Below are 27083 nucleotides of genomic sequence, written 5' to 3'. Positions count from 1 at the left end.
GATTTAAGAAAATGGGGGGGGGGGACGTATCCGTGTATAAGATGCCCCCTAATTATTGACCTTATTTTTTTAGGAAAAAAAGCCTAGTTTTATACACGGAAAAATATGTCTATCTGGCCCAGCCTTGAAATATGCAAAGTAATGGTTAAAAAAAGGAATTGCTAATATTGCTGCAGTGCTTTTATTTCCCCTAACCACATCCAACCCCCAGATATCTGGGATTAAGGGGGGAAAGATCCCTAGGCAAAAGGTGTGCAGCCTGAGTAAGCCTTAGTTTACGCAAAGCAAGGTTTAATTTCTAAAGTGAACATATAACTTCTACAATTACTTGAGTTCTCTCTGCTATAAATTCCAAGGTTTTTGGGTGAAGGCTATGATGACTAACCCAGGTTGTAGTTGCAAAGGCCACATGTCCTAAACTTTAACTAGAGCAAACATGGATATATACGAATGTGCTTGCAGATTTGATTACGGTATGCTTGTACCTAGAGCTGTGTGTGCTCTGGCCAAAATCCAGAGAAACTTATTCATGCTTCACTCTCATTGAAACCAATGGAACACCTTGTTGGATAGCTTAAGATAATAATTGATTTTAATGGGGTTTGAATATGACTAACCTTCCCTAGATTTTGGTATCTATGTGCTATGCTGCTGGGGATATAAATAAGTAAATTTAAAAGAAATTACAAGTCCACAGCCAGAGGTGGATCTACTATGAAACCAATGAAGCTTAAACTTCAGGGGCCCTAATCCTGGAGGGGCCTCAGAAGCGACTTTAGTCCACAATGCTTTAAAAAATTAGACCCAGTTTCATCATTCTATGATGCATCATGCATGTACTTACCTAACTATCACCGCCCCATAACTAGAAAACTATAAGGCATATGATATTTTTTTTATTCACACCAGTGACTTTGGCATGTGAGATAATCCAGTACAATTTTAATCAAAATCTGAGATATAGTAGTTAATTTTTATTTATTTTTTCAGTGTGGCAATCTCTTATGGAACAGCCCTGTTGAAGAAGATAACAGTGGTTTCCCGGACCTCATTGCTGCTTGCAAAGGGGGTCCCCTAACAGTTCAAGCTTCAGGGGCCCCCAAATGTAGGTCCACTACAGTCCAAAGCTGTATATAATAACAATGTTTAAGTGCATTGTCTTGTGTTACATTCATAGTAAGGGTCAACAGGTCTCCCGAGTTGTTTTCCCCACCCCATGTATATATCAAGAGCATATACGCTGAGCACAAAACAACTTTAAAATAAGCAGATCTCAGGATGGAATCCTTAGAATGTAAGGCAGGAATTCTGCTGTTTAAATGGATATGCTGTTGCGATCTTGCCTTAGCTGTAGCACCAAGCACACCACACATTCCCCTTTTGGAAATGCACCTTAACAACCAATCATTAGGCTGGTCTTCCCTAGAGCTAATTTACGGAACTTCCCATGCAGCACGACTGAGACAAGAAAAGGCAAATTTTCCATGAGCCATTAAAGGTCCTCAGGGGGGGAATGAGGATTACATCCCTCATTATAGACAAGGAGAGGAGGAGAGCAAGGGAAAAGGGGTTATTAAATGGAAGTGAAATACCCTGGTGTGGCATATTGTCTTTATTTTCACACTACCCTTAATTGTATCATCAAACCAAGCACATGTTAAGCAGGCAGGTTATGAGATACGGTACATAGACTGCTCATCTTCTGGATCGCTCCAATGACTGTGTGGCAAATCTGAATCAGATGCGCTGAAAGAAGTATTTGCTTAGGACGAAGAGTGTGGGTGGTTGGCCCTTTGCAGTGTAGGAAAACAGAGCTAAGGGGATTAATAGCTGTATAGATTGGATTAATCCGTTAATGTATACATTACAGAATTATCTGGTAAACAGCCTTTAGAGCTGCTGCCTACAAAAGAGGCTTCAGCAGCAATACCATGACGGCAAGACAGTACCTGTCTAAAATGTGGCATGCCATCCTCTGGAAAACACTGGAAACCTATCCACAGAGCCTGCAATGTCCAAGAGGATCTTTGGAGACATGACAGTTTGCCTGGCCTAATTGTCATGTCTCCATACACGTATCAATCTAACTGAAAATTAATGGCTGGGGTCTGGCACTGACAACAATGCACTAACAGAAGGCTAAGAAACCTGCATAGATCCCCATAGTGCATAGTAAGGAATGTGGGCTTGGTTTAGTAAATGCCTCCGTCCGAAACTTATTTTACTTCAAGGCAAGGACCAATGTATATGGGGAGGTGGGGAGCAATCTTCTTTCTGGAATGGTAAGGTAAAGGTAAAGGGACCCCTGACCATTAGGTCCAGTCGTGACCGACTCTGGGGTTGCGACGCTCATCTTGTTTTACTGGCCAAGGGAACCGGCGTACAGCTTCTGGGTCATGTGGCCAACATGACTAAGCCGCTTCTGGTGAACCAGAGCAGCACAGGGAAATGCCGTTTACCTTCCTGCCGAAGCGGTACCTATTTATCTACTTGCACTTTGACGTGCTTTCAGACTGCTAGGTTGGCAGGAGCTGGAACCAAGCAATAGGAGCTCACCCCGTCGCAGGGATTCGAACCGCCGACCTTCTGATCGGCAAGTCCTAGGCTCTGTGGTTTAACCCACAGCACCACCTGCGTCCCTGGAATGGTAGACTTTGCTAAATTTCACACAAATGTCTCCCCACAGGCAGCAGGGCAGTACAGTTCCACCTGCATCACCTACTGGTTGGCATCCACCTGTCTCAAGAGACAATGGAGTATGCCTCCAGGGGTGAAGTCAAACAGCTGCATTAACAGCACTGAAGTGACCTCTGCAAGACACAAGCCTGGGCAGTGTGTATGGAGGTCCTGGGCTGCCCAGATGACACGACACACACACACCCCCAGCCTCGCTGATGTGGTCCAAAGGAAAGCAGAGCAATACGTTGGCACCAGCTTGGCTACAGGAGTTGCCGGAAGGAGGCATACAAGGTGCCATCCAACCGCCTTAGGGAGTCCACTCCGGATTTGTGTAGGGCAGAGCTTTTCAACCTTTTTGAGTCCCTTGACCAACTACATTATCTCTGCGGCACCCCTGTGGGACTCAAGAGTGCAGTTATGTCACCCCTTGCCTGCAAAGCTGACAGCCTCTCACCTTTTTTCCAACACCTTCCCTTGTGAAGTATTCCCTCAGCCTCCTCTCCTCTCCCCTCACCTTGGGAGTCCTCTGAGCAGCTAATGCTGCCATCCCTGGTCTTTGAACTGCCCCCCACTCAAGAGAGATACCTCCTAGAGGCACTATACACCTGTGGAGCTTATAGCCAGGGCTGCTGCAATAAACAGCTGTGCAAGCCTTTGGGAATCAGAGACGTGAGAGGGCATCAGAGGAGGGAGGGAAGGAAAGAAGGCCAGTGTTGCCCACAGCACCTCATTCAAGGCACCCCAGAGTGCCATGGTACACTGGTTGAAAACCACTGGTGTAGGGTTTACTCCTTAGCCTTTTCTTCTCCTGAAGATGTCCCACAAGGCAGAGGAGGGTTAGGATCAGAGTTTTCCTTCTCCTAGATAAGCTACCTTCCCAGGTTGACAAGCCCCATCTGCCCCTCAGTTCCCTCTACAGCATGTGCAGAAACCACCTTCTCAATCCGCCAGAGCCTGTCTTGGCATTCAGGGGAAGTACCTAAATCACCCCTCCCCTAACACCCCATACACCCCGCATCACCTATACAAACTCTGAAATACAGGTGTGAGTTGGCTCTGAATATACCTAGAATTTTGCAACAGTGGAACTTCCTCTGAAGTGTACTTACAACTGACATCTTAGCAGGGATGAAGGGGAACTGAGCTAGACCACAGACCTCACTTGGATGTCTCAACAATCATCTCAGTCTAAGTAAAGAGTGAAGGAGAAGAGGTGGGTACATAGACTGTAATTATTGTTTTCTGCCTATCTTTCTGGGGTGTTTCTCTCCTGGTGGCTTTTCATTCTCACCACATTCCTGGGAATGCAACCCACGCCAGGAAATGCCCCCTTCTCCTTTTCCATTTGGAGGATGTCTGTGTATGATCCGTTTGAGGGGAGTTTAAAGAAGGGGGGGGAATAAAAGAAGACTTCCTAATAACACTCTATTAAGCACTGATTTAGGGACAATCGCCTTTTGCTCTCTTTAATTTCACATCCCCTTTAAAACAGCTGCCACAGTGCAATGGGGACTCCCAGCCAAACAGGAAACACATTATTAGTTGCCTGCATTAAACCAGTAAAATGCATTAATTTATGAGCTCCCCAATGAGTTTTTATGACCTTCATATCACCTTGTTGTATTGGGTAGGCTCTTGTGCCAAAATGTCTCACACAGTGTGTGTGTGTGTGTGTGTGTGTGTGTGTGTGTGTGTGTGCGCGCGCAGCCATCCCATATTAACCCCACCCTTCTAGTGCCTTTCAAAAGCTCAAGCAACCCATAAAATATTAACATTAATATTATCATACCATCTAAGAATCGGCTAATGCCTGGCATGTGAATTCCATTTACTCTTTCCCTGTTGAACAAACGGTGAGTGTGCAGTTGGACTGTTCCTCATTTAATGCTATTTATCTTTATGATCCTTTCCATATTGAATACTCTCATTTTGCTTTATATGCAGAACAAGAGGGAAGCTCAGGTGAGGTTTTCTCATGGACCTCCGTGATGTGCTTGAGAAACTCCAAAAGATGCCCTTTCTTACATGCAAACTGAAAAACTTACTCCCTCCTTGGGATATTAAGTGCCCTGGCAGCACTGGGTGCTTGAGAAGGAAGGAAGCAGGGACATTCTTAGAAAGTGGTCATGGGTGTCCAAGCCCTGTGTCCTTTCTGCTTTCGAATCTCCTGCCCTTCCTTTTTAAAAAAAACAACTTTGTTTAAAACATTTGCTTCTAGGTGGCTGATGAAATCCTAGCCACCCTTCTTCTTAATTTCCCAGAGGCCGCTACATATAAGAAACAGCATAAACAAACTATATGCAAATTTGTGAATATGAACCGAATCCTTTCAGTAAATGCAACATCCTGGCTGGAAGGAAGAAGAAGTGGCAAATTTGAGTACTGTGTACTGCTTCTACAGTCTTGGAGACTGTTACCAATATTAAATTAATAAATAAAGGGCACAACTTGTTACGCCCATTATTTCTGGATCATACTCTTCTTCTTCTGGATAAACAGGCTCCAAGGAGCAGCCATCTTTTTCCTAACCCATCAATTCTGTACACCTGGAATGGAGAATGTACTCATTCTGCTCTCCTTAGTTATACAACGGTATTTTAAAGCTGTCCAGAATTGGAACCTGGCCAATTTTCCCCTTGCTGCGGCTGCACTGTAAGGAATTTTCCAGAAGTCCTGCTCATATTCTCCATAGGAAAGCACTGCCCAGTGATTGCATCATAACAGGACTCCCAGCTTAGCTAGGCCTTGGTTTATTTACCCTCTGAATTCCATAACGTATCTTGCGTAACTGTCAGATCCAGACCCAGTTCTGAGATTGTGTTTCACTGGAGCTGTATTCCACAATCAAAATGCAGAATTATAAGACAGCATGAAGCTGAGGGACATAGGAAGTTGCCTTATATCAAGTCACACCATTGGTCCATCTAGCTTAGTACTGTCCACACTGATTGGCAGTGGCTATTATTTCAGATGGGAGTCTTCCTCAGCCCTGTCAGGAGACAACAAGGATTGACTCTGGGACTTCTTACATGCACAGCTTGTGCTCTACTACTTTCCCCAAATGTGTACCCTTAGCTTTACACTAAATATGCCCCAGACCGTGCACTATAAATCTCTCCAAAATCTTCCTTAGAAATCTCTGCCACTCTAAAGGTGCAGTTCTCTTATTTGGAAGCAGCTCTCTTGCAAGCTCTAATGTCTAGACCTGATGGAAAGATGCAGTCATTAAGATATAAAGGTAAAGGTAAAGGTACCCCTGCCCGTACGGGCCAGTCTTGCCAGACTCTAGGGTTGTGCGCCCATCTCACTCAAGAGGCCAGGGGCCAGCGCTGTCCGCAGACACTTCCGGGTCACGTGGCCAGCGTGACATCGCTGCTCTGGCGAGCCAGAGCCACACACGGAAACGCCGTTTACCTTCCCGCTAGTAAGCGGTCCCTATTTATCTACTTGCACCCGGGGGTGCTTTCGAACTGCATACAGATTATTTCAGAGACCAGAGCTCCCTGGGAATAGGGATTGTTAAAACCACTCTGGAAACTGTAGCTTGGGTGGGGGGTGAATAGGGGTCTCTTAACAAAGCTCAACACTCTCAACAAACTACAATTCCATGGAGTCTTTGGGGGAAGCCATGACTGTTTAGTGTTATGATGCCACTGTGTAGTACAGATGGGGTCTGCCTCTCTTGTATCATAGTATCTCTCTACCACCTCTTTCTCGGAATTACTATTGAGTTAATGTACAGTATTACTTATTTCAGATAAAAGCCCTATCTTACTATATTAAAATAAGTAAGAAGCCCAGTTACACATACAGGCTTAATCCAATCATATTTACTTGGAAGTAACTCGTGCATGTCTTCAATGGGACTTACTCCCAAGTAAATATGCATATTATAGCAGTCTTACTGTACAATCCTAGACATATCAACTCAAAAGCAAGTCCCATTGACATCAATGATGTTTACTCACAGGTAAGTGAACAGAAGATTGCAGCCTTCTGTTTTTTAGAAGTAAATTAAACTAGGCCTTCATCCTAATTAAGCTTAGGCCTGCTTAACTAATTGATTTCAATGGGTTTATGTGTACCTAACTCTGTGTTGGATTGTGCCTATGATGTGCACTAACTCCTACTTCTTTAAATGGGCCCATACTCCAATGTTTAGTATAGTCCAGTTTTTCCAATTTCAGTGAAGACTGGATAGACTGCACCTAGCATGGCAGCCCCACTAATTTCAACAAGTCTGACTTTAAATCCATATTTTGTTGAACAGAGGGCAAAGAAGAATAGAAGTAACAGCACTAACGCTCGATTCTCCTGAAGCTTGCGTGGAAATAAATCCAGTTATGTCACTAGAGCCTGTCTCCACATAATGGATTCAGGGTTCTTAAATACAGGTATTTTAGTTTGCAATTAGTCCACATAGACCACTACAAATTCTATGCTGTTGGGGGGGGAGCAGGGAATGAGAGAATTCCTAGATGCCAAAATCCAAGTTTGGGAAAAGTACTGCTTTGTGAGAACCCCAGCAGAGATTTAAAGTTACAAAATATGCAGCAAGTAAAGTGTGGAAATATCGGCTGTTAGACCTTTAAACTATGTCCTTTCAAGTACCGTAAGTTCCCTTCCAGCAGCATAGGAAAAGACCACACGTTTGGTAAGTTAAAAATTGGTTTATTTACAAACTCTTCAAATATCTGGTTCGTGTACTTTTCCATACATCAGTCAGAAAACTTGCACAGGCAGTAAAACTTAGCTTAGTTACAAAGTGGTAAAAATTCCTAGATTATTGGTATAGGAACTCAAGAGTGGCTGGTAAGAGCCAAGCAGTTGAGCTGCAGCAACCAGTTCAAACCTCCTCACACAGTGAGTTTCTCAGGTAGACTAGGGGCAATAGGAATGATTACCTATTTCCTCCCAAGGTGAGGGGAAGTGACATAGCTATGCCTGGTGGGAGTGCATACTCTATGGCATTAACCCCTTTGTGCATTAATTAGACTGGAGTATGTTGCTTGCTGGTTACCTCATTTTCTAAACATTTCTGCTGCCATGGCTTTCTGGAGGAATGCAGGCATCATGGTTGACACAACAAATTTGGGGATAAGGGTGTAATTGTTTTAAATCCATTTTTAATTAAGTAGCTAGTGAAGGAAACTAGTCCACCCATAGTCCTAAACACGTATACGCCAAGTCCTAAATTAAGCTTACCAGACGTCCCCGTTTCCCGAGGGCAGTTCCTGGATTTACAAATCAGTCCCCATACAAAATCCATTGAAGTTGAAAAGTGTCCCCAAATTCACTGAAAAAAATCTGGTAACCTTATCCTAAATTCATCTTGCAGAGTTCAATGGCACTACTTCCTAGCAAGTATCTTGAAGACTGTAGTGTATATTATGAACTGTATTATGAACTATGTGCTTTGATTCTAAGGTGAAAGGCAGGAAAATCATCATCATCATCATCTGCACTTAAAATGGTTTGGCTCAAAAACTGCATTGTGCACACCTGTTCTTAAGAATCAGATTTGTGTTGAATCCAGGTTCTCAACTGCAACTTTTCTAAACCACTGCCCCCCACACACACCACCCTGTTTTCCAAACAGGCCCCTAGCTCCTCTGCATCCCCCAATTCAGGAGGGTCAGTCTTGCCTTGACCGAAGTTGCCTTGCCTTAAATCTCACGAGACCAGGATATGTGATTTATGTACAAAACCTAGAATCTGGTGGTTCTTTGTATCATCAGCTCCAAAAGGGGGGAGTGGAAGACTCTTAGGCTTAAAGCCATTTTGTCAAGGCAGGCTAAGCTCCCCCCACCAACCCCCTGCCAACTTTACCATCATTCCTAAGCTGCCTCCATAAAGGAAAAGGGAAACAAGCTATAGTTTTCTTCACCACTGTCCCCTTCAACCCAGGAAATAGGGGAGGTTGGGCCAAGCCTGTGCAGAAGGAAGCTCTAATGTGTGCGATGGGTCATCCTCCCTAGCAAAGAGTTTAGGATTGCTGCCTTGGCCACAATGGGATGATCGAGAGCTTGCTCGCTCTTGCTTCAATAAGGAAACAGCAAGCTAGCAACACTTATTACGAACCCCCACCAATCCACCACGCCGACCCCCGCCGGCCTATTAGTCCTTTCTTCGGCTGTGTGTTGCTGTATCCTGTTATTCAGCGATTTAATAAAAGGCCTTGCTAACTTGAGAAACTGGAGGATTAGGCCTAGCAAGAGAAGGGAGTCCTGCTCCTGTAAATCCCCAGGCAAAGACCTTGTTATCCACTGCCAGGGTGAGGGTCTCCATAATAATCATCCCCTAGAAGGCAAGGAAAGAAAAAGGAAAAAGGAAATGTTAATGTTGTCTGTCGCTGGCAGTGGCGAGCAAGGAACGAGCAGGCGGCTGGGGGTGGGGGCTGCAAGGGGTGGAAGGGGGCAATTTGAGAGAAGGAAACGAAGGCAGCCAATTTGTAGGCCCTGTGCCTCATCAGGGCCGCTCGGGGCCTCCGCGTTTTGCTCCTGATTGGGGAAAGGGGAATAGGCGAGGGGGGATCAAGGAGACTTGCTGGAGGAGGGGGGCCGAATAACAAGCGATAAAGGAGGTCGCCTTTGCAAGAAGAATGTCTTCTCTGCCAAAGCGTGGCGAGGCAGGGTCCCCAACCAAAGGTGGGCCAACAAACCTACCCTCCTCTTTCCAGGATCTCCTAGCTTTCGCTCTCTCCATATATATATATGTATATATATAAAGGCAGGGGGAATTTTCTCCGTTGCCGCCTCCTGCCTCCTCGGCAACTGGCACCAGCCCTCTGCTAGGGCAGACACGCACCGGAAAGGGTGATCCCCTTCGGGAAGAGGGGGGTGGATTGGAAGGATCACGTTCTTCGAGGCCGCCGGCACTGCAGGAAGCGGGAGCCGGGGTCCGAGAGAGAAACCGAGGGCGCGGGGCAAGGTACGCATACACGGCGGAAGGCTCAGCTCTCGGCTGGAGGGGTCTCTCTCTCCCCCCCTCCCCCACTCCTCGACCGTGTGTGCTGGTGGTGGGACCCTGGGTGACTGACGTCAGAAGGAGCCGGCGGGATCGCCGGGAGAAAACCTGCCAACCCCCCGGCGCCGGCTGCTCACAGCTCCCTGCTGGGCCCGGGGACCAGAGCAGGCGAGGGGCGGGAGGCGGAGGGCTGCTGCTGCTGGGCCGGAGCGCCCTGAAGGGAAGGAAGGAAGGGCCTCCCTCCGACGGCTTCCCACGAAAGGCTTGGAGAGCGGAGTCGACATGGACCCTGGCAGGACGCTTAGAGCGCGCTGAGGAGGAGGAGGAGGAGGCCGCCGCCCCCGCCGCTGCTATCCTAATTTTAGCAGCCCGTTCTCTGCTGGGATAACATACGAGGCGCTCCAGAAGACCGGGGCGCCAGCAAGGGTAAGCGCCTCGCTACTCGGGTCGCGGGGGCGGGCCGGTGTCGCCGGTTTGCGGATTCCACAGAGCTCCTGGTCTCGGAGTCTGTTGTAGTCCAAGGGGAGCTCGAAGCCTTCTCTCAATCGTTTTGGGAGACTCGGGGAAGGCTTCCCCTTTGCCCCCGCCCCAAACCCCACGTTGTTTATATACCCCCTTGGTTCTCCTCCACCACCACTCTAGAGGGCAGTGCTTAAATCTGGAAAGGGGGCGGGGGGCGGAATCTGGAGTTCCTAACCCCACATCCAAGGGGATTTCTCTTGCGAATGAAAAAGCGAGGTTATCAGCTGGCCCGCAGAACGATCCGTCCGGCGGAGTCGCCTTGACCGATCGCCCGTCGGGTTTTGTCAGCCTGGAGGGATCCTGTCGCTCGCCGGGCAACCCCGGCCAGGCCCCGCCCTCTCTCTCCTTGGCTGCCTCGGCCTTTTTCCCCGTCGAAGTCGCCGCCGTCCCCGCGGCTTTCCTAATTGCAGCCTGGGCTTAGCCTTGAAGTTGCAAGTCCTTGACTTCTTTATACCTTGTATAAATTCTCGAGGGCTCCTGCGCTTCGTCAAATCTGACAAATATACCCGAAAAAATAATTCCAAGGGGGTTACCTCATTTTGCATACTGCAAAGATGGAAATCAAACCAGAACTTCTTGCCAAGGGGAGACAGTTCTCGGGGCTGTCTAGTGTCAAGGCTGCAGGGGACAATTTCGTCTCCTGCGCGTTGTGGATCAGCATGACAAGAAACACGTCGGAACGTCGCTAATAAATGTTATATTTTTATGGAATTCGATTTTCTTTTTATAGCTGCAGCTACTTGATCCTGAAGTATTATTATAATATATATATGCAGTTGAAAAGGCTAACCTAATATTTCACAGGTGTATTTTTCTAGAGGTCATGTGACAAGAGCTTAAGGTCCAAATGATTTTTTCAGAGCGCTGATTTATCCGCCAGAACTCGAATAATTTGCCAAAAGTCTAGGAGGACTTTAGGAAGAACAAATAAAACTAAGAATGCATTACTCCAAAGAGAAATCAAGTAGGAAACCCGATGCCTTACAAAGACGATGTCTTTTTTTTTTTTTTACATAAACCGAAATAACTGTTGGTTCTAGTTATTAAACTGCAAACAAACGGTTTAATAAAATAAATAGGAAATCAAACTCTCCACATTCAAAACCTAAATGGAAGCTATTTTATTAAACTGGAAATATCCATTTAAATAAAAATATATACACGATCAAAACTGTCCTGACTTAAATCCTAAATGAGATTTGTGTTATTGATAATGAAGCATGTACGTTCATTTCCCGTCCATGTACAGTAATTGCTGCCCTAGTTAAACGCTGAATATAATCCTTAGTTCCTCTTACTAGAAATTAGTTCCTTGGCTTTCTTTGCACTCCTTGCACAGCTTAAGGCAGACTACTTGAGTTTATGTAAGTTTCCGTAGTAAACCCTGGTATTAAAACATAGAAGAGGCTACATTATTTAAACAGAACTGACATCTAAGTATGTTTGTTCAGGACTTAAGTTTTACTTGGAAGTAAGTTCTATTTCTATCAAGGCTGATTACTTTTTTAAAAAATAAATCAAAATCTGGGTGCCAGTCCCATAATCATTTTAAATCCAAACAACACTGGGGTTTAAAATGGATTGTAGAGTAAAATAAAAATAAATAAAACAATCAGCCAAGCATTTGTCAACAGTTGTTGCCTTTGTTGTGAATAAGGCAGTAGCACCATAAGAGAGAGAGAAGCTACCTGGTGTACACTTCTGTATATGTGTGTACACACATCTGTGTCAAGGTTCTAAATCTGTTCCTGTCTAATTTGAGGTTAGACTAATATCTTTAGTTTCTTTGCATGTTATCCACCCTGGAAATTCTTGTTACTATTACAGTGAGGGGAGCCGGGAATAGATAGGTGTTGGTTGTGTGGTTTTCATTTTAATTACACACACACTCTCTCTCTCTCCTGAGATATAGTCCTAAACATACCCTGGGAGATATATCCCATGGAACTTACTTATGAGTAAACATATTAAGATTGAGTGGCAAACTACTTCTGTTTAATAGTTCCAGTCTGGATAATACAGTACTATGTGGACGGGTGAAATGTTCTTTTATTTGGCTTTTTAAAAATTTAACTGCTTGCTAAGATAAGAAAGCGCCCAGCTGCAAATTCCCATAGTTTCCTAATCTTGTGTTTTCGTACTCCCGTTGCCCCCAACACCCCGCCCCATTCGGAAAACCTCGATCAGGTACGAGGAGCCCTGGGGAGAAAAGGAAAAACGGGATATTCAGCTTCTGTAGTTTTGAATGTGGGGTTGGCATCCTGTCCAAGTTAGTAGGAAATCCACTCTTGGCTCTAGATTGCGCCAATGCAACCCGACTCTGTATGTTTACTCGGAAGTAAATCGCACCGTGCTCAGAGGAACACAGAATAAGTGGGGAATAGGACTGCAGCCGCTCGCTTTATAAAATCTCCCTATCCAGTGTGCGGGAAAGCAGCTTTTTGCTAAAATACAGCTTTCCAAGAGTGACTGTCAAACACTTGCCGCTGCCATTTGATTTTCTGTTTGGAGGGGAGCTATCTTAACATACCTTGGGACAGTAGAGCCGACTTCCCAATAAATCCCAGGCGTGATCCGCCAAACCTAATTCCTCCATTGATTTCCATTAAAGTGAGCTAAGCACGTGCCTAAACAGTGAAATCAGCGGGACCTAAGTGTCCCCTATTTGCAAGAGGTGGCTTGGGTATAGGCCCTTAAGAAAAGGCATTCAGCTGAAATATTGGATGTGGATTTTTCCATTAAAAAATAACAATCGTGGTTTTGGTATAAATCTATCTGTTTCACCCTTCCAACATGCATGCATAGATACACACACATACGAGCATCCCCATGCGATTCATTTACGGTGTGTTTTGTTGTCTACACAGATTGTATTATGGAACTGGGTCTGCCCAAGAGTATCCCTCCCTATGTGGATTTAGGTAAGACAGTGTCTATTCGCTAGAGAAATTCGGAATAGCAGGGAAGCGGGGGAGGGGAGAGGGGGGTGTCTTCCTGGGCATTAGGCTCCGCGTCGCTTTTAATACTCTAGTAAAGTCCATTGAGCCCTTTTTTAGTTGGGCGGATTTCTATAGGCACTAATTGAGGCGCGTTTCTTTTATTTACTCTTGCCTCGCTATCTCGAACTCTGCGTGTGCTGCTGATTAACTCGGCTCTCTCTCCCCCCCCCCCCAAAAAAAAAGACTTTAAGGGAATATTTGACTCTCACCCCCCTATCAAGTTGCTACTAGTGTTAAGATAAAGCGGGATGTTTTTCCCCCCAAATACAACTGCAAAGGCATCACCAGCCCTATCTGAGCTATTTCTCTGCGACGTTGTTTGCTCTCTGGACCCCATGACTGCAGGGAAGATAATGGATGGAGCTGGCACACGCTGATAAGAACTTGGAAGTATAAAGTCCCGTGGCTTTCTGACTTCCAGAGAAACATGTTCAAGGTGGGGATGTTGTTTGGGTGCTGCGATCCTGCAAGTACTTGATCTCAAGGGGGAGGGGGAATCCAGCGGGGTTTTCATCAGGGCCAATGGGTGCAGGATCGCCTTCTACGAGGCTCACTTTCCATAGAGTGTCGACTCGGGGGGAGTCAGTGAAAACTGTTTTATAATGATGATTAGATTTTTTTTAAAAAAAAAAAACCTCCTATAAAACTTTCTAGAGTGAATATACATACGGATCCGCAGCTAAACTCAGAAGCAGAAAGGATTTTAGCCGATGTCGTGGTTAGCTCCGCTTAGCTGACTTGTGGATTGCACTTGCCTGGGTTCCGTTTTTCTTAATGGGGGTTTTATCGGGCGCGGACGAAGTTCTTGAAACGTTTATAATTACCATTATTAAATATTGGTCGTTGACCGTTCTCCTCAGCAGAGTCACCGGGTTGTCAATTTAGCTGTGTTTAAAGACATCTTGGGTTTGTTGGTTCTCCACAAAGGGTAATTATTTGTCTGATTTTTTTGTCGTTTGAAACAGGAAACATTCCTGGCTGGGTTTGCTCTGAGCACATTAAAAAGCCCCGTGCGTTATTAGAATACTTCAGCCTTTCAGGAAATGTCCCGTTTGGGGGGGGGAGTGTTTCTTTCTCTCTCTCTCTCTCTCTCTCTCTCTCTCTCTCTCCCTCCCTCCCTCACCAAGCAAAATACTGCCAGCAATTAAGAGGCTTGCTTGAATGAAACAAGGACAAGGAGGGGGGGTGGAAATACATGTTGGAAACACAATCCCGAGTGGCTCCGATTGCAGCTTCTTTTCAGCTTGGGAAGGCTCCCTAACGAATGAGAGAGGCTAGTGGTTCCTGCGCTTTTGATTACACTGGATCAGAGGCATATTTTTTAATTCCCCCCTAAAGAAGAAGAAGAAGAAGGAAAAAAGCGCACCAAGTTCAGATGAAGAGATGCCCTGAGTAATATGAGCAGCCTGGTTAACAAACTCCCCTGCCCTTTTCCTCCATCAATTAATCTGAAAAGCATGTTCCCAGAGGGGGCGAGCTAAGGAACGATATTATAGTTCCTTATCCTGCCCCTCCGGACGCTTCCGAAACTCCCCTTCTCTCCTGCTCCGAAGATAGTCAGAGCTATTAAAGAAGACAGCAACCCGCAGCTCGTGGACTCCGGGGCCCGCCTAAGATCAATAGATCTGCTCTGGTGTAAGTGCCCAGCGCAGCCTAACAGGCGTTTTCTTTCCCCCTGGAAAGCGAATCCTATTCCGTGTCTTCAACATGCACAGGACCGGGCTGCAGCCGAAGTCGGAATGCAGCGCGTTCTACTGCAACGCAACATCTCGATTTTGCAGCAATAAAGTCCCAGGCCAGCCAAGGAGTGAGTGGTCGCCTCGAAGTGCGACCTAGAGCCGGGATTCGGAGCGCGTCGACTCAGAAGCCACTGAGTCGGGCGGGGTCCCTGCTACGTGCCTTCAGCCTCACGGTGTCCAAAATGGGATTCAATGTAATTGTCCCGAAACTGAAGTGCCAGGCTGTCACTCGTGTATTTCAGCCCCAAGGGCTGCTTCTTTTAGGAGAAACTGGAACTGTGGGACCTCTTTCCTTTTAAACGAATAGCAAGACAGACCACTATTGTCTACACCAAGGATGAGGAAACCGGTGGAACCTCCAGATGTCGCAGGAGTACAGCTGTCACCCTCCCCCTGGCTGTCTGGACCCATCAACATCTGGAGGGCCAGAGGTTCCCCGTGGCTGGCCCGGCAGCGGCTCAGACAGGGGCCTTTCGCAGCCCTTGCCTGGCGATGGCGGGACTTGAACCCGGGACTGCATGCAAAGCAGATGCTCTGCCCGCTCTTATTATCTGATACCTCTTCCCTCACGCGCTTTGCAAACATCTCCTTTTCTCTTCCTCCTGGAAACGTCCAGGATCAGGACGCAAGAGAGCCTCAGCATCCTAACAAGAGGCGGAGGCCCCCCGAGAGAGGCTCAGCCATTGCGCTCTGGCGGCCTGGGGGCCCTGCAGTCACCCGGGCGCGCCTTAGGCAGGCAAGCAGGCCGGCTGTCCCGGTGCCAAGCGGAAACCCAGCTCGCTTTGCTGTAGAGGGAGGGGAGAGGGGGAGGGAAGGGCTTTTCTATCTTCCCAGCTTTGGGAAGCATGCTCAAGCGGCGGGTGGAGGGGAGCGGGAGAGATCAGCGGCGGTTCCGGCAGCCAGTTGCTGCTCTTCGAAAAAGCCTTGGGGTGTCATTTGTATCTGTCAGGGAAAATTAAGCTTTCTGTTTTTTAGCCCGCGTTTTTGTCAGCTCTCCCAACGTTTAGTTCAGGGCCGCTGCCTTATTATTAAAGTCCCATCATCTGTTTGGACAGTAATATATTAAAGACGTTGCATCTGCGCAGCGCGCGATGCCTCATCCTATTACAGTCAGAGCTCCACACGAGTCCACACACACGCACACTCTCTCTCAAATCCGTGCAGCTAGATCGCTGATATGGTGCTCCCACACTAGGTCCCAGTGCTGGCGAAAGAGTGCATTTGCCACGTCTGAAGAGAGAGGGTGGGGGGTGAGACAGAGAAAGTAGGTGGTCCTCGCCCATTTATTTAACTAATCTGGGTTTTCTAGCTTGAATTTATCCACTTCTGAAGCTTAAAGATGGAATGTCACTTGAATAAATAGATCGCCCAGAGGCAAGTTTTGCAGACCAAGCTCCCGAGCAAATTCTTTTGTGTGGTTGTATGTCCCCCTTGCATATTTTTTTTTTAAAGGAGGGGAGTGGGATCCCGTCATGGGGCTAAAGGAGGGATTTTGCCCGAAGACAAGGATGACTGCGAATCAAATAGCAAGGCAAAGCCAGAAGGTGGGGGGTCATGCACAGCCCCCCACCTTTCATGGATTGCAATAACGCAGTGGTGGTAGTTGTGAGGGAGTTGCTGAACTCCACACAGCGGAGGGGATGTTGCTTGTTGGGCTGTACGTGTCAGGATACGCTTTGATCAGCGAGGAGATTCGTTTTTCTCTTCTTGTGCACCCCCAAGAGAGGGGGAAGTCCCCCAGTGCTTGGAGGGAGGAGGGCCTGTGGCTTATTGTTGTAGCCCCTGTAACTTTCCATTTCCTCCTCCTGGGCGACCCCCGCATGCCTGGGTTGGTCCTCGGACCTCTGGGACGCCTCTCCAAGCGCTGACGCTGCTTGGGCGCCGGTGCTGACCTGGCAGTGGTTTGTGTAAAGGGCCAGAAGTTGACCTCCAGTCCTGAGGGCCGCCATGCGCGAGGAAAACCTACCAGCCTGCTTGTTCTCCCAACACACCCTTAATAAAAAGCAGCCTCGCGCTTAAGTGCGTAAACGTCGTCTAGCCATGTCAAGTGCCCACGGAGAGAGGGAGAGACTGTTTCTGGGGTCCTGAACCCCCCCCAAAAAAAGTGCCTCCTTCTTCTTGAATGCTCCCCCTTTCCCTTCTTGCTGCGATCGCTTCCCAAGCCCAAAGCGCGTTGCCCTCCGCTTTGCATTGGCACCTCCGTCGTCGGGGGTGTTTTTATGTTGGCAAACGGCTCAGGGAGCTGTTTTATTGTCCCGTGTAAAATAAAAGGCTCTATAAAACCAGCCTCGCTCTGGATGGCTGCCACGGTGGTGGACGCTAGGGGCACCTGGAGCGGGGCAGGCGCCTTCTGCTCCTTCTCCGCCCTGGCTAGGACAGACCAGCCGGCGAAGGATCCGCCTGCGGGGCCCAAAGGCCACGGGTCCGCTTCCAAGGACGGGGCCGGTGTGATTCCCGCCCCGTGGCATCCTCCCGGTCACCACAAGCACACCACCACCGCAGAGACGGAGTGGCGGGGCTGCAGGCCCAGGGCTGTTGGTGGAGGGCAGAGGCAGCTGAGCGGGCAGATCCGACGGCAACGCGGCGCCATCACGCTTCTATAACGCTTTGGGCAAGTGGGAGAAAGAGGCCTGGAGGAGCCGCGCCCCTGGGACTCCGTTAGCCTCGGGGAGGCGCGCAGGGACTCGCGGCTTTAAGAAGAAGCAGGCTGCTTGCAAATCCTAAGAGCCGCCGCTCCGCCGCAAGGGTCCCCCTTCCCTAAGCTTCGATTTCAGCCTATATCTACGTCCCCATCATTAAATGCATTTATTTCCCCCAATAAAGGCGTTGGGCATTGGTTCAGTTGGCTTTCGTGGGACTCGCGCCCTGAAGCGACCTAAACAAATGGTTTGGAAATACAGTAAGTCCCCGTGGAACTGGTTTTCGAGGATCAGTTATACCTCGCAGCACGTATGAGGTCGGGGATCGGAGAGCTGCCCCTTGGTTGGCGTGGCTCTGCAGTCCTCTCCAAAGCTAGCTGGGAATGAAGTCCCGCTTCACCCTCCCACGGGGACGGACTTCCAGATTTAAAAGGGCGCAAGATTTGGACCGACTTCGCTGATCTCCTTATGGAGCGCTCCTTGGCCGGGAAATGCAGGCAAATAATGATCCGCAGATAATGGGCGTCTGGAGCTGTCGCGGTGCTCGCATAAGTGTCTTTGTCTCCTGGGTTTGGTGGCGCGGGATGCGAACTTCTCCCCCCCCACACGCGGGACAGATTAAGTTTCAGTGCGCGCAATGGAGATTCTCGTGGCAATCCGTGCGGTTAGTTTCCTGCCTTTCGGGCTTCGGTGAGACGTGGCTGGCGCTCACCCTCCCCTGGGACTGTGTGCTTTGCATTTGAGCGAGGAACTGCATTTAAACCACGCGGAGGTCTTCGTTGGCGATTTAAGGCTTTAATAATTGACTGATATTAGCTTTTGTCTGCTTTTTGTGAGTTCAACACGTACCAGTCGCGTCCCATCCCACGCCGTTAGTGTGCACACCATTGAATGTTTTCCACCTCCCTCCTGGTTTCATTATTTGGGTTCCAGTGCTCTGAGCTGACAAACCAGTTAATCCGAATTCCTTGTGTACAAAGTGAATTGATCCCATGCACATTTACCTCGGAGTGAGCGCCGTTGAATTGGGTGAGACTTACTTCTCCATAAACAGACCTAGGATTGCGCTATTGATAGGTTTCAAAGTCGAGGAGGGTACAACCATTTAACCTCAAGCCAGCAGTGTGCTGTTTTATACTAATTTATGTAACTCTCAAATTAAAAATAATAATGCAGAAGCAGAAAGTATTCCCCCCAAAACAGAATACAGTACTACTGATGCGGAGCTTAGAATAGCCCCCCCCCCCCCCAGTTATAGATGAGAGAGCGGTTATATGTAAATGGACAAAAAATGAGGAAGACCAAGAAAGGGACACAGCTACGTCGATTCCTTTCTTACAAGGTATATCCTTCCTGCATTGGAGGGGGTTGGACTAGATGACACTTGGGTTCCTTCCAACTCTACGGTTCTTTGACCCTGAGATCAGGATAGACGCACAGTGAAGTCCTAAGAAAATGGGCTTACTTCGAAGTCAACATGCACAAGAGTGGTCTGTTAGGGGCCTGTCTAATACTCTCTTGGGGGGGGGGAAAGGACTCACAAGCGAGTCGTGTCCCATATTTTAAGATTATGAGTGCAATAGGAGAATAATTTAAAAGAGGTTTTTTCAGATTAGGTCATGGGCGTAGCCAGGATTTTTGTTGGAGGGGCGGGACTTGGTATGGGGGGCAGGACTTTCGTTAGGGGGCAGAACCGACGTGATTGGTCAGTTGGTTAAGTATTTCTATTGTTTTACTTGATCTAGGGGGCAATTGCCCGCCTGCCCCACCCTTGGCTGCACCCATGTAAACGCACAGGTAAAATAAAGACTGCTGTCCTTAAGGAGTAGCTCAATACATTTAGGAAGGCTTACTCCTATGCAAATATCCATAATTTTAGAAAGCTTCTCTTCCTTTTGCGCAGTTGTCTTCCTGCTGGCAAAATGAAGATTGTAAGATCCTTGGGGCAGGAACCCTTTATTTAGGTATTTATTTTGTTTGTCGCTCTGTAAAATCATTAAAAATAACAACCAAGCAAGCCTTAGTTTAAAAGTAAAAGGCGTGCCGTAATAGTGAACAGAATGATGTAGGCCAACTCAAGAGCAGCTTGAAGCTGTATTCTGCCTTTCAATTTTTTAGTATCTCCCTCCTCCTGCTCCTTCCAGCCATTTTCCGAGCTGCACCTTCTTGTGCAGATAGAACTTATCTCTCCTGACGAGATAGAAATGGCTATTGTTCTTGTTTGTTGTCTGGAAGAGGAGAATGGGCACATCATTCAACGCCACCCACAGTCTCATTGTCTTCTTGATAAAACAGTTACATATTTTCCTTAGAAATCTTGGGGCATATTTTGCTTTGGCAAGCAGCGCACATACAGCTGGTGAGTCTGAAATGAAGGGGCTCAAATTGCCTAAATAATAATAAGAATAATGTTTCTCCCTAATTTCCTAACTCTCTGCTTCCTCCACGGGAGAGAGCACAGTCCCAAGTCAACCAACGTCCAAAAGTCTTCCTACGAGTTTTTTTGTCAGAACTTGCCATCCACGCGTACGTGTTTGTGTGCAATGAATTATACCGTATTAAGGATGCAATCCCGCTGGGAGAAAGTCCCATTAAACTCAGGGGGACTTACCTCTGAGTAGACATACATAGGCTTACCTTGTTATCCATTAACCAACTGCCCTCATTTGGAGACATATGCAACCAGAGCCTGTGCATTTTTAAAAAAAATGCGCGGATGTTAGGTCGCACTGAACCCAATGAAATTTACTCCCCAGTAACTGTCCATAAAGCATAACAATTTGGACAAGTTCTGTCGAGAGTTACGCATCCCGCCCGCCCCGCCCCCCCTTTCTCCTTTCTTGGCTGGAAGCGTTTCTTACGGAACCCAGTTGGTCTTGGCAATGTCTTGGGCAACCCAACGCAACGCAATACTCCTGCCGGGAAGGGAAACGCCCGGCCAGGGCACAGGATTGCTTGCCGGAGTGAACCGGCTCAAGGACCAGTTCAAGTCCCATTTAAAGCCACCTGATTAACTTGCACGTGTGAATTGGTCAATCGATTGTATCAGCCAGCGATTGCTCTCAGCCCTGTTCCGGGCGCTTAGATTGTAGCCAGACCAAAATCTCACCCTTGAGCTTCATGCAGCCATCCAACGCTTTGCCCTACTGAAAGCACGATGGACTGACTGGGAATATCAGTCAGTTAAAATATTGCTTGCTAAATGTCTGAGGAAATAAGGAGTTTTTATTGTTTTAAAAAACACAAAATAATATCCATGTCGTCCTAGGAGCGTTTGTGGAGCTTGTGCGTCAGAAGACTGCCTAATATATAAACTAGAAGTTCATTATAATAGGCTTCTCCTTGGAATTTGAGAGGAAACGGTGTCACTTACTCTTTAACGATTTTCAATAATTTATCGGCGAAACATGAGTCTGTTTAGCGCTAATAATCCTGCAGAAAATCGAGGAGGGGTGGGGGAGGCGGAATTCCACATTTTGCTGCCAGGTGGCTTTTAAGTGAGATTTAAGGGTTACTGTCCTGTGCATAATACCCTGTTTAGTAATCAGCTCTATATTATAACTTAACTGGTTTATGGATCGGGCTGTACAAGATGGGCGGGGAGACTTTCTTTTAAAAGGAATCATCAAGTTTAAAAACACACACACATCGTGGGCTGCTAGTTTGAACATTAGAAAACAACTAAGAAATTAGCCGTCGCAAAACGACCAAGCGGTGGAAGGAAATCGCCCAGTCTGAACATTCATGGGATCGAGTTAGACTTTATTGTAAAAACCCACAAATACATAGGCATACGGATCCAGAGCGCATAGGAGCTCCTGGACGTACAGATCCAGCTCAACAACTCTAGGTATTTTTCTTGTACACAGATAGGGGGCGGGGGTCAGGCGGGGAAGCCTATTTGCAACCTTCCACAATTCTGGCTCAGAACAGCTCCAAGCAGCGCCATCCGGAAACCCCAAACCGCGTTTTCACACGTACCACTTTTAAGCCACCGCGTCCCACCATTGGCATTTGAACTATACAAATACCTTTGCACCGTGTTTTTTAATTGATTGATGGCCAGGTAGGAAGCTTGATTTACAATCGCATTTCAGCCTTCTCGTGAGTGTGTTGTGATGAACTTTATGTCCGCAGCACATTTTTGTTCCCAGGGGAATGCAGGCATTTGGGAATAGCTTCTTGCGACGATTAAACCGCCTTGTAGGAACGAGGCTTGTATGTAGTAAATAACGGTGCAGTCCCGTTGTCGCAAGACCAACAGACTGCGTCCCAACCACACATTCACTTGCATTTTCAGCCAAAGCAAACATGCTTGCAGCTTCGAAATTTAGGCTCAGATCCGGGTTTATAGCCAGGTTTTAATTGGAGGAACTCCTTCTAGCCTGATCCCAGACTCGGGAAAGAAAACAAGTCGTGTAGAAGTTTACTGCGCAACCTTCTACATTTCACTGATAAAACAAGTCCCTTTGTGTTCAGAGGGACTTGCTCCCTAATAAATGCGTTTAAGGCCGCAGATTTGGGCCGCAATCCCTATACACCTTTTCCTGGGAGTGAGTCGCTTACCGTGCTCAATGGGACACTTCTGAGGAGGCGTGTATAAGATGTCAGGCTCGGGATCCTGGCTCTGGATAGCATTGTTGCAGATGGGCCTTTGCAACCATTCTGACACCGGGACCCTCAACACATTAAAAGAAAACAGGTTTGTCGTTGTGGATTTACTTACTTCCACTTAAGTGCCTTGACACTTTTCGTGAAAGGAAAGTTACCTGCCGGAGAAAAGGCCTTCAGATGTGTGGTCGCCGTGGAAAGCAAAGGGTTAATCGGTTCAGGGTAATTTCGGTCTTCAGTAGGAAGGTTGCTGGAATTCCTTGAACGCAAACAAACCTCAGACCTTTCAGGAAAGCGAGAGCTGGGCTGCACTGACCTTTTAAAGCGCGGCTCTGGCCCACAATCTGGTTCAATTCGGACTGGTTTGTTCGGTGTATGTCGCCTTGGCTGGAACTGCACAAGCCGAGTACTCCGGCTTAACGGTTTGGCTGGTCGGCTCCCCTGTGCAGGCCGCCCTTGCTGCTGTTTCCCCTCGTCCCCAAATCTGGATTTAATAATCACGAGAGAGATAAGTGAGAACTGCACTGCTGCTGTTAACGCACAACCCTGCTTGCATCCCTGACTCAAATCCCATTTGCCTCTGGGAGGAAGACCCGCGCCGATTCCAACAGAATCTGCTTCCGCCCGATCAGAGCAAGGAACCCGTGTTGCCGTCAGGGCAGAGGTCTCGGGGCTCTAGAGCTCTAGGATCCCACTCGGCGGAATCAGTAGCAGGGCCCTCAAATGCAGCCTGCCTGGCCTATCAAGTCAGGGAAGTAAAGCACTCTGCCATCTGGGGAAAAAAACAGGAACCCCAAAGCCGTTTAAGCTGCAATCCTGTACACTTCCCATTGAGTTCGGTGGAGTTGACTTCTGAAAAGTCATGTATGGAGTTTCATTGTCAATCCAGAGCCTGAAATTACCTCGCTGAGCCAATGCGAGAAAGATCCACGTGTTCAATGACAACGACTTCATGTTGGACTTGACTGCTCTATCTAGATAGCCCACGCAAGTGATTTAGGATTGCGTCCCATGTCTTTCAGCGCGATCCTAAATCCACTGAGTGGGCATAGGATTAATGTGGGGAATGGCAGGGCGTCTGCTTTGCGCGCAGAAGATCCCAGGTTCAATTCTCCATATCTCCAGGTAGGGCTGCGGGAAACCCCCGTCTGACATCCTGGAGAGCAGCTGCCAACTGGTGTAGATAAGACTGAACCAGATAGGACCGTTTCCTGTGTTCTTGTTAGTCTTGAACTGAAATACAAGCAGGTGGACCTTCTACCCCCAGCCTCTCTCCGCCCGCCAGGTTGCTTTGCTCCAAGGCCCCCTCCTGCCGTCTTCATTCACCCTCCATAGTACACCCTCAATGGTGTGCAGGCTCGCATCTCCGACACCTGCCTTCCCATCTGTGCCCATCTCCCTCCTTTCTCCTGCTGGCTCACTCCCAACGTCTTGTCTCCTGTGTTCGGCCTTCCCAAGCCTCTTCGACCCCTTACGCTGGATACAGGCCCTGCATCCCTCGCCCCACCAGATCCTCCTAAAATGGACTCTCTGTTCTGTAGTTGTTCCCGAACAAGCCAACGACAACAAAAAGGCTTCCAACGAAGCTTTCAAGGGTTGCCATATGTCCTCTGTCGCCAGGACATGTCCTGTTTTTCATGGGTATGTAAAATGAGAGTCGTCATTGCGATCCATAGTTAAGAGTAGAAGTCGGCAAATGCGTCCTCTTTGTTGCTCTCCAAAATATGTGCATTGGAATGGCTCTTAGTTTATTTTTTTTTAAAAAAAAATGTTTTCGGGTGTTTTGATTGTTTTATGGTTTCTGTCTTTGCCGCCCTGAGCACCTTTAGGAGGGAGGGCGGAATATAAATTTAATAAATAAATCTATAATAACGTAAGAAAAAAACTCCGGTTTAGCACTCTTTTCCATAAGGCGTCCAACGCATTCATAGGAGAATTTCCCCGCGGAAAATAGAGCCAGCCCCCTCAAGATGTCCTGACATAGGACGATCAGTGGACGCTATCGAGGGCGCCAAAGTTGAGAGCCCTCTGGACCGGGATTAGTTCCAGCCTGTGACGTCATGCGCATGCATTAAAGGAGCCTGGTGACATCACCCTTCAGCTGCAGCTTCCAAATGATAGACACGTGGGGCAGAAAGAGCGTCTAATTAAATAAGAATTAAAAAATAACCTACTAGGATTAAAGAAGAAAACCCACTTTGAACATAAGTTTACCATGAATTGCGCGGCAAAATAAATTTAGCACAAACGTGCAATCCCTATATTTTACTGGCGAAATATTTGGAAGAGTGGGTTAGATGTTTCTTGTGGACTCAAATAAGAGCGCTAACAACCAGACAGGTCTCTGTAAGGCCTTTATTTCTGAGATCCTACGTCCACACACGTTATATAGTCGCAACTCCAGATTGAAACGTGGGTGGGCGTCCTTTGATGCGTCTGCTTTAAAAGGGGAAAAAGACAAAGCTATCAGAACCCTTTAACTAATGAAATCTTGCTCATCTGCCATCCTCTCCGTCCATTCCTCCATTTGAACCGGCGCTCTTCCGTCATACCGACTAGTATGAGTGGGAAAACATATTACAAGAGATAAGGCCCACTACTTCATTGGACCCCCTTACTTTATACAGATGAAATGGCATGGGAGAATACAGGTTATGGGCTGTATCCAACCAAGAGTAGAGACATTAAAGTCAATGGAGGCAAATTAGTGGTGCTCATCCATAGTCTAGCAGGACTAGCACTGGTTGGCTGCAACAAATTTCCTTCTAGTGGGTTTACAAATTCGTAAAAGAGACTGTCACTTGAGGAAATCCTGTAATCCTATTCATGCTGACCTGGAAGAGAAATCCCGAGGAAACCAATGGGAATTTCTTCCCAAATATGCTTAGGAATGCGTGTGAAACAAAGGCAGGACGTTTAAGCGCGCTTCCTCGCAAGCCCCATCGAAAGCTACGGGCGGCCTCCAAAGCAAGGCAGACACATTTGGGATCGGCGGTCATGTTTTTAATAACGTGCGCCGCCTTTTACGACAACAACCCTGTAAGGTGGGCCAATATCTCCATTTTCCCTATTGGCTAGAGATAACAAGAGTCGCTTGGTGAGATTCGAACCCGCCACCTCCTGGTTCCCAGCTCCGCCGCACCAAACTGCTCTTGGCTGGCGAGAGAGGCGAGACGGGTTGAGATCGACCGCGGTGACAATCGCAGGCTGCCTCGGTAGTTTTTCCACTCGGCTAAGGCTGCTAACCAACCGACGGCGGTTGTTTGGTTGTTTGGCTTGGAAGATCTCTCCAAGCCACAAACCCCGGAGGCTCCGCTGGGAGATTTCGTTGAAAGCCACGGGTGGGTCTCTCTCTCCTCTCTCTCTCTGCAATGGAAAAGGCGGGTGTAAGTTTTGACAGCTCAAAGAGGAGGGAAGCAGGAGCTCCGCTGGCACCAACCGGCGCCTCCGGATGCCCCTCCGCTCTCGGAAAAGATGACAGGCCGACACGGATCTATTTGAAAGGCGCCAGGAGGGGAGAGCGAGCGCCGAGCACCGGCCGGGGACCCTTTGGGTTGCAGAGTCGCACCAGCCACTTGGCAGAGCCCAGCGCTGGGTGCCACTCTTTTAAGGGGTCGAAGGGTTCATTCAGAGCCCTGGACCCCTCTAAAAGAGCAGACGGGGGGACGACTAAACGCCCCAATTAAAAATATCACTTTTACGCACTCGGAGATTCAATCCCATTGCCCCCGTTACAGCTGATCTGTGCCTATGGTCGTCTGTGTGGGGCGGGCCCACATCAAGGCAGCCCTCTTCCCACGTCCCCAAATATGCATCTGCACCCATCATTTGCTTGCAGTTGGGGGTTTTCAGACACCACCAGGCCTTGTAGCTCACGCATCCAATTCCCTTCAGTGAAAAGAAACTGATAATTGGGGATGAGGGGTTGCTTCTTTTGGAAACAAACCCCCTTAGTCCATGAGAACGTTTTCCTGGCCAGGAAAATCAGGCAGCCACACTCGATCGTGAGCATCGCTCCTTGAGAGTAAGCAACGTTGCATAGAATCAGTAGTGTTCCAAATAAATGTCTCCCTCCCCCCCCCAAGGAGGGCTGAGGTGTTAAGCAGATGCTATTTCGAAAGGAGCAAAGAGTTTCGTATCAAAGGGTCAGGCTGCAAAATGGGTCAGGGAGGAAGAGAACAAGATAGTTAGAAGTCTATGGATCTTCCTCTTGGCCTTCAAACATCCTGCAGAACTTTGCATTCAAAGAGATGGCCCTGCAGTGGACTTTGGGGGCTGTACTTGTTCTGGTGGGACCAGCCACTTTACAAGACTGCAATTCTCCAGGCCTCTTGGGACAGGCTATGATTTTGAAGCTGGTTTTAGATTGGCTGCAGGAGTGTCAACACTTAAAGGCAATTATGCCAGAAGACCCTGAGCTGTTGCATCTTTGGCACAGGAGGTCGTGGTTTCAAAGAATTCTCTCTTAGCTTCTGAAAGTTCCTCTTTGGTGGCTGCTTTGGCTACTGACTAGGCCCTATTAAATCAAGGCGTCCACTCGGTCCCTGTAACTACTGATTGTAATACTTAATACAGGGACTGGCGATTCTGATTTTAATTGTATTTTATTTTCTCTCTGACACAGGCTGTTGTATTTAAAAATGTTGTGACCTGCCCTGAGGTTCCCATGTGATAAGGGACGGCATATCAGTCCTATTAACAGATATGGTAAAAAGAAGTGACCTTAGGCAGACAAAAGTTCTGATTCCATGAGGACTGTCAGCCTTTCAGTAAGCCACCCAGAGTGGCTGGGGAAACCCAGGAAGATGGGCGGGGTATAAATAATAAAATGATGATGGTGAAATAATTGTAGGAAGCTTACAGGAAGGGGAAGGGATGGAGCTCAGCAGCAGAGCAGGTGCTTTGCATGCAGAACTTCAGTCCCCAGC

The 27083-nt window shown here is 47.6% G+C and overlaps 1 protein-coding gene across 2 annotated transcripts in view; it reads left to right on the top strand.

The window, feature by feature from the left end:
* Positions 1-9778: 9778 nt before the first annotated feature.
* Positions 9779-27083, top strand: part of PITX1 (paired like homeodomain 1) — a 43080-nt gene continuing 25775 nt past the window's right edge. Inside the window, exons 1-2 of one of the 2 annotated variants that reach the window (XM_028718083.2) lie at positions 9779-10071; positions 13035-13088. In XM_028718083.2, the coding sequence (XP_028573916.2) occupies positions 13043-13088 (46 nt within the window). In that variant the 5' untranslated portion in view covers positions 9779-10071; positions 13035-13042. The remainder of the gene's footprint in view (positions 10072-13034; positions 13089-27083) is intronic. The other variant, XM_028718084.2, reaches the window with a different exon arrangement.

The sequence above is a fragment of the Podarcis muralis genome, chromosome 2 (genome assembly GCF_964188315.1).
Source record: "Podarcis muralis chromosome 2, rPodMur119.hap1.1, whole genome shotgun sequence".
NCBI classification, from domain to species: Eukaryota; Metazoa; Chordata; class Lepidosauria; order Squamata; family Lacertidae; genus Podarcis; species Podarcis muralis.
This window is presented reverse-complemented; position numbering and strand designations above follow the sequence as displayed.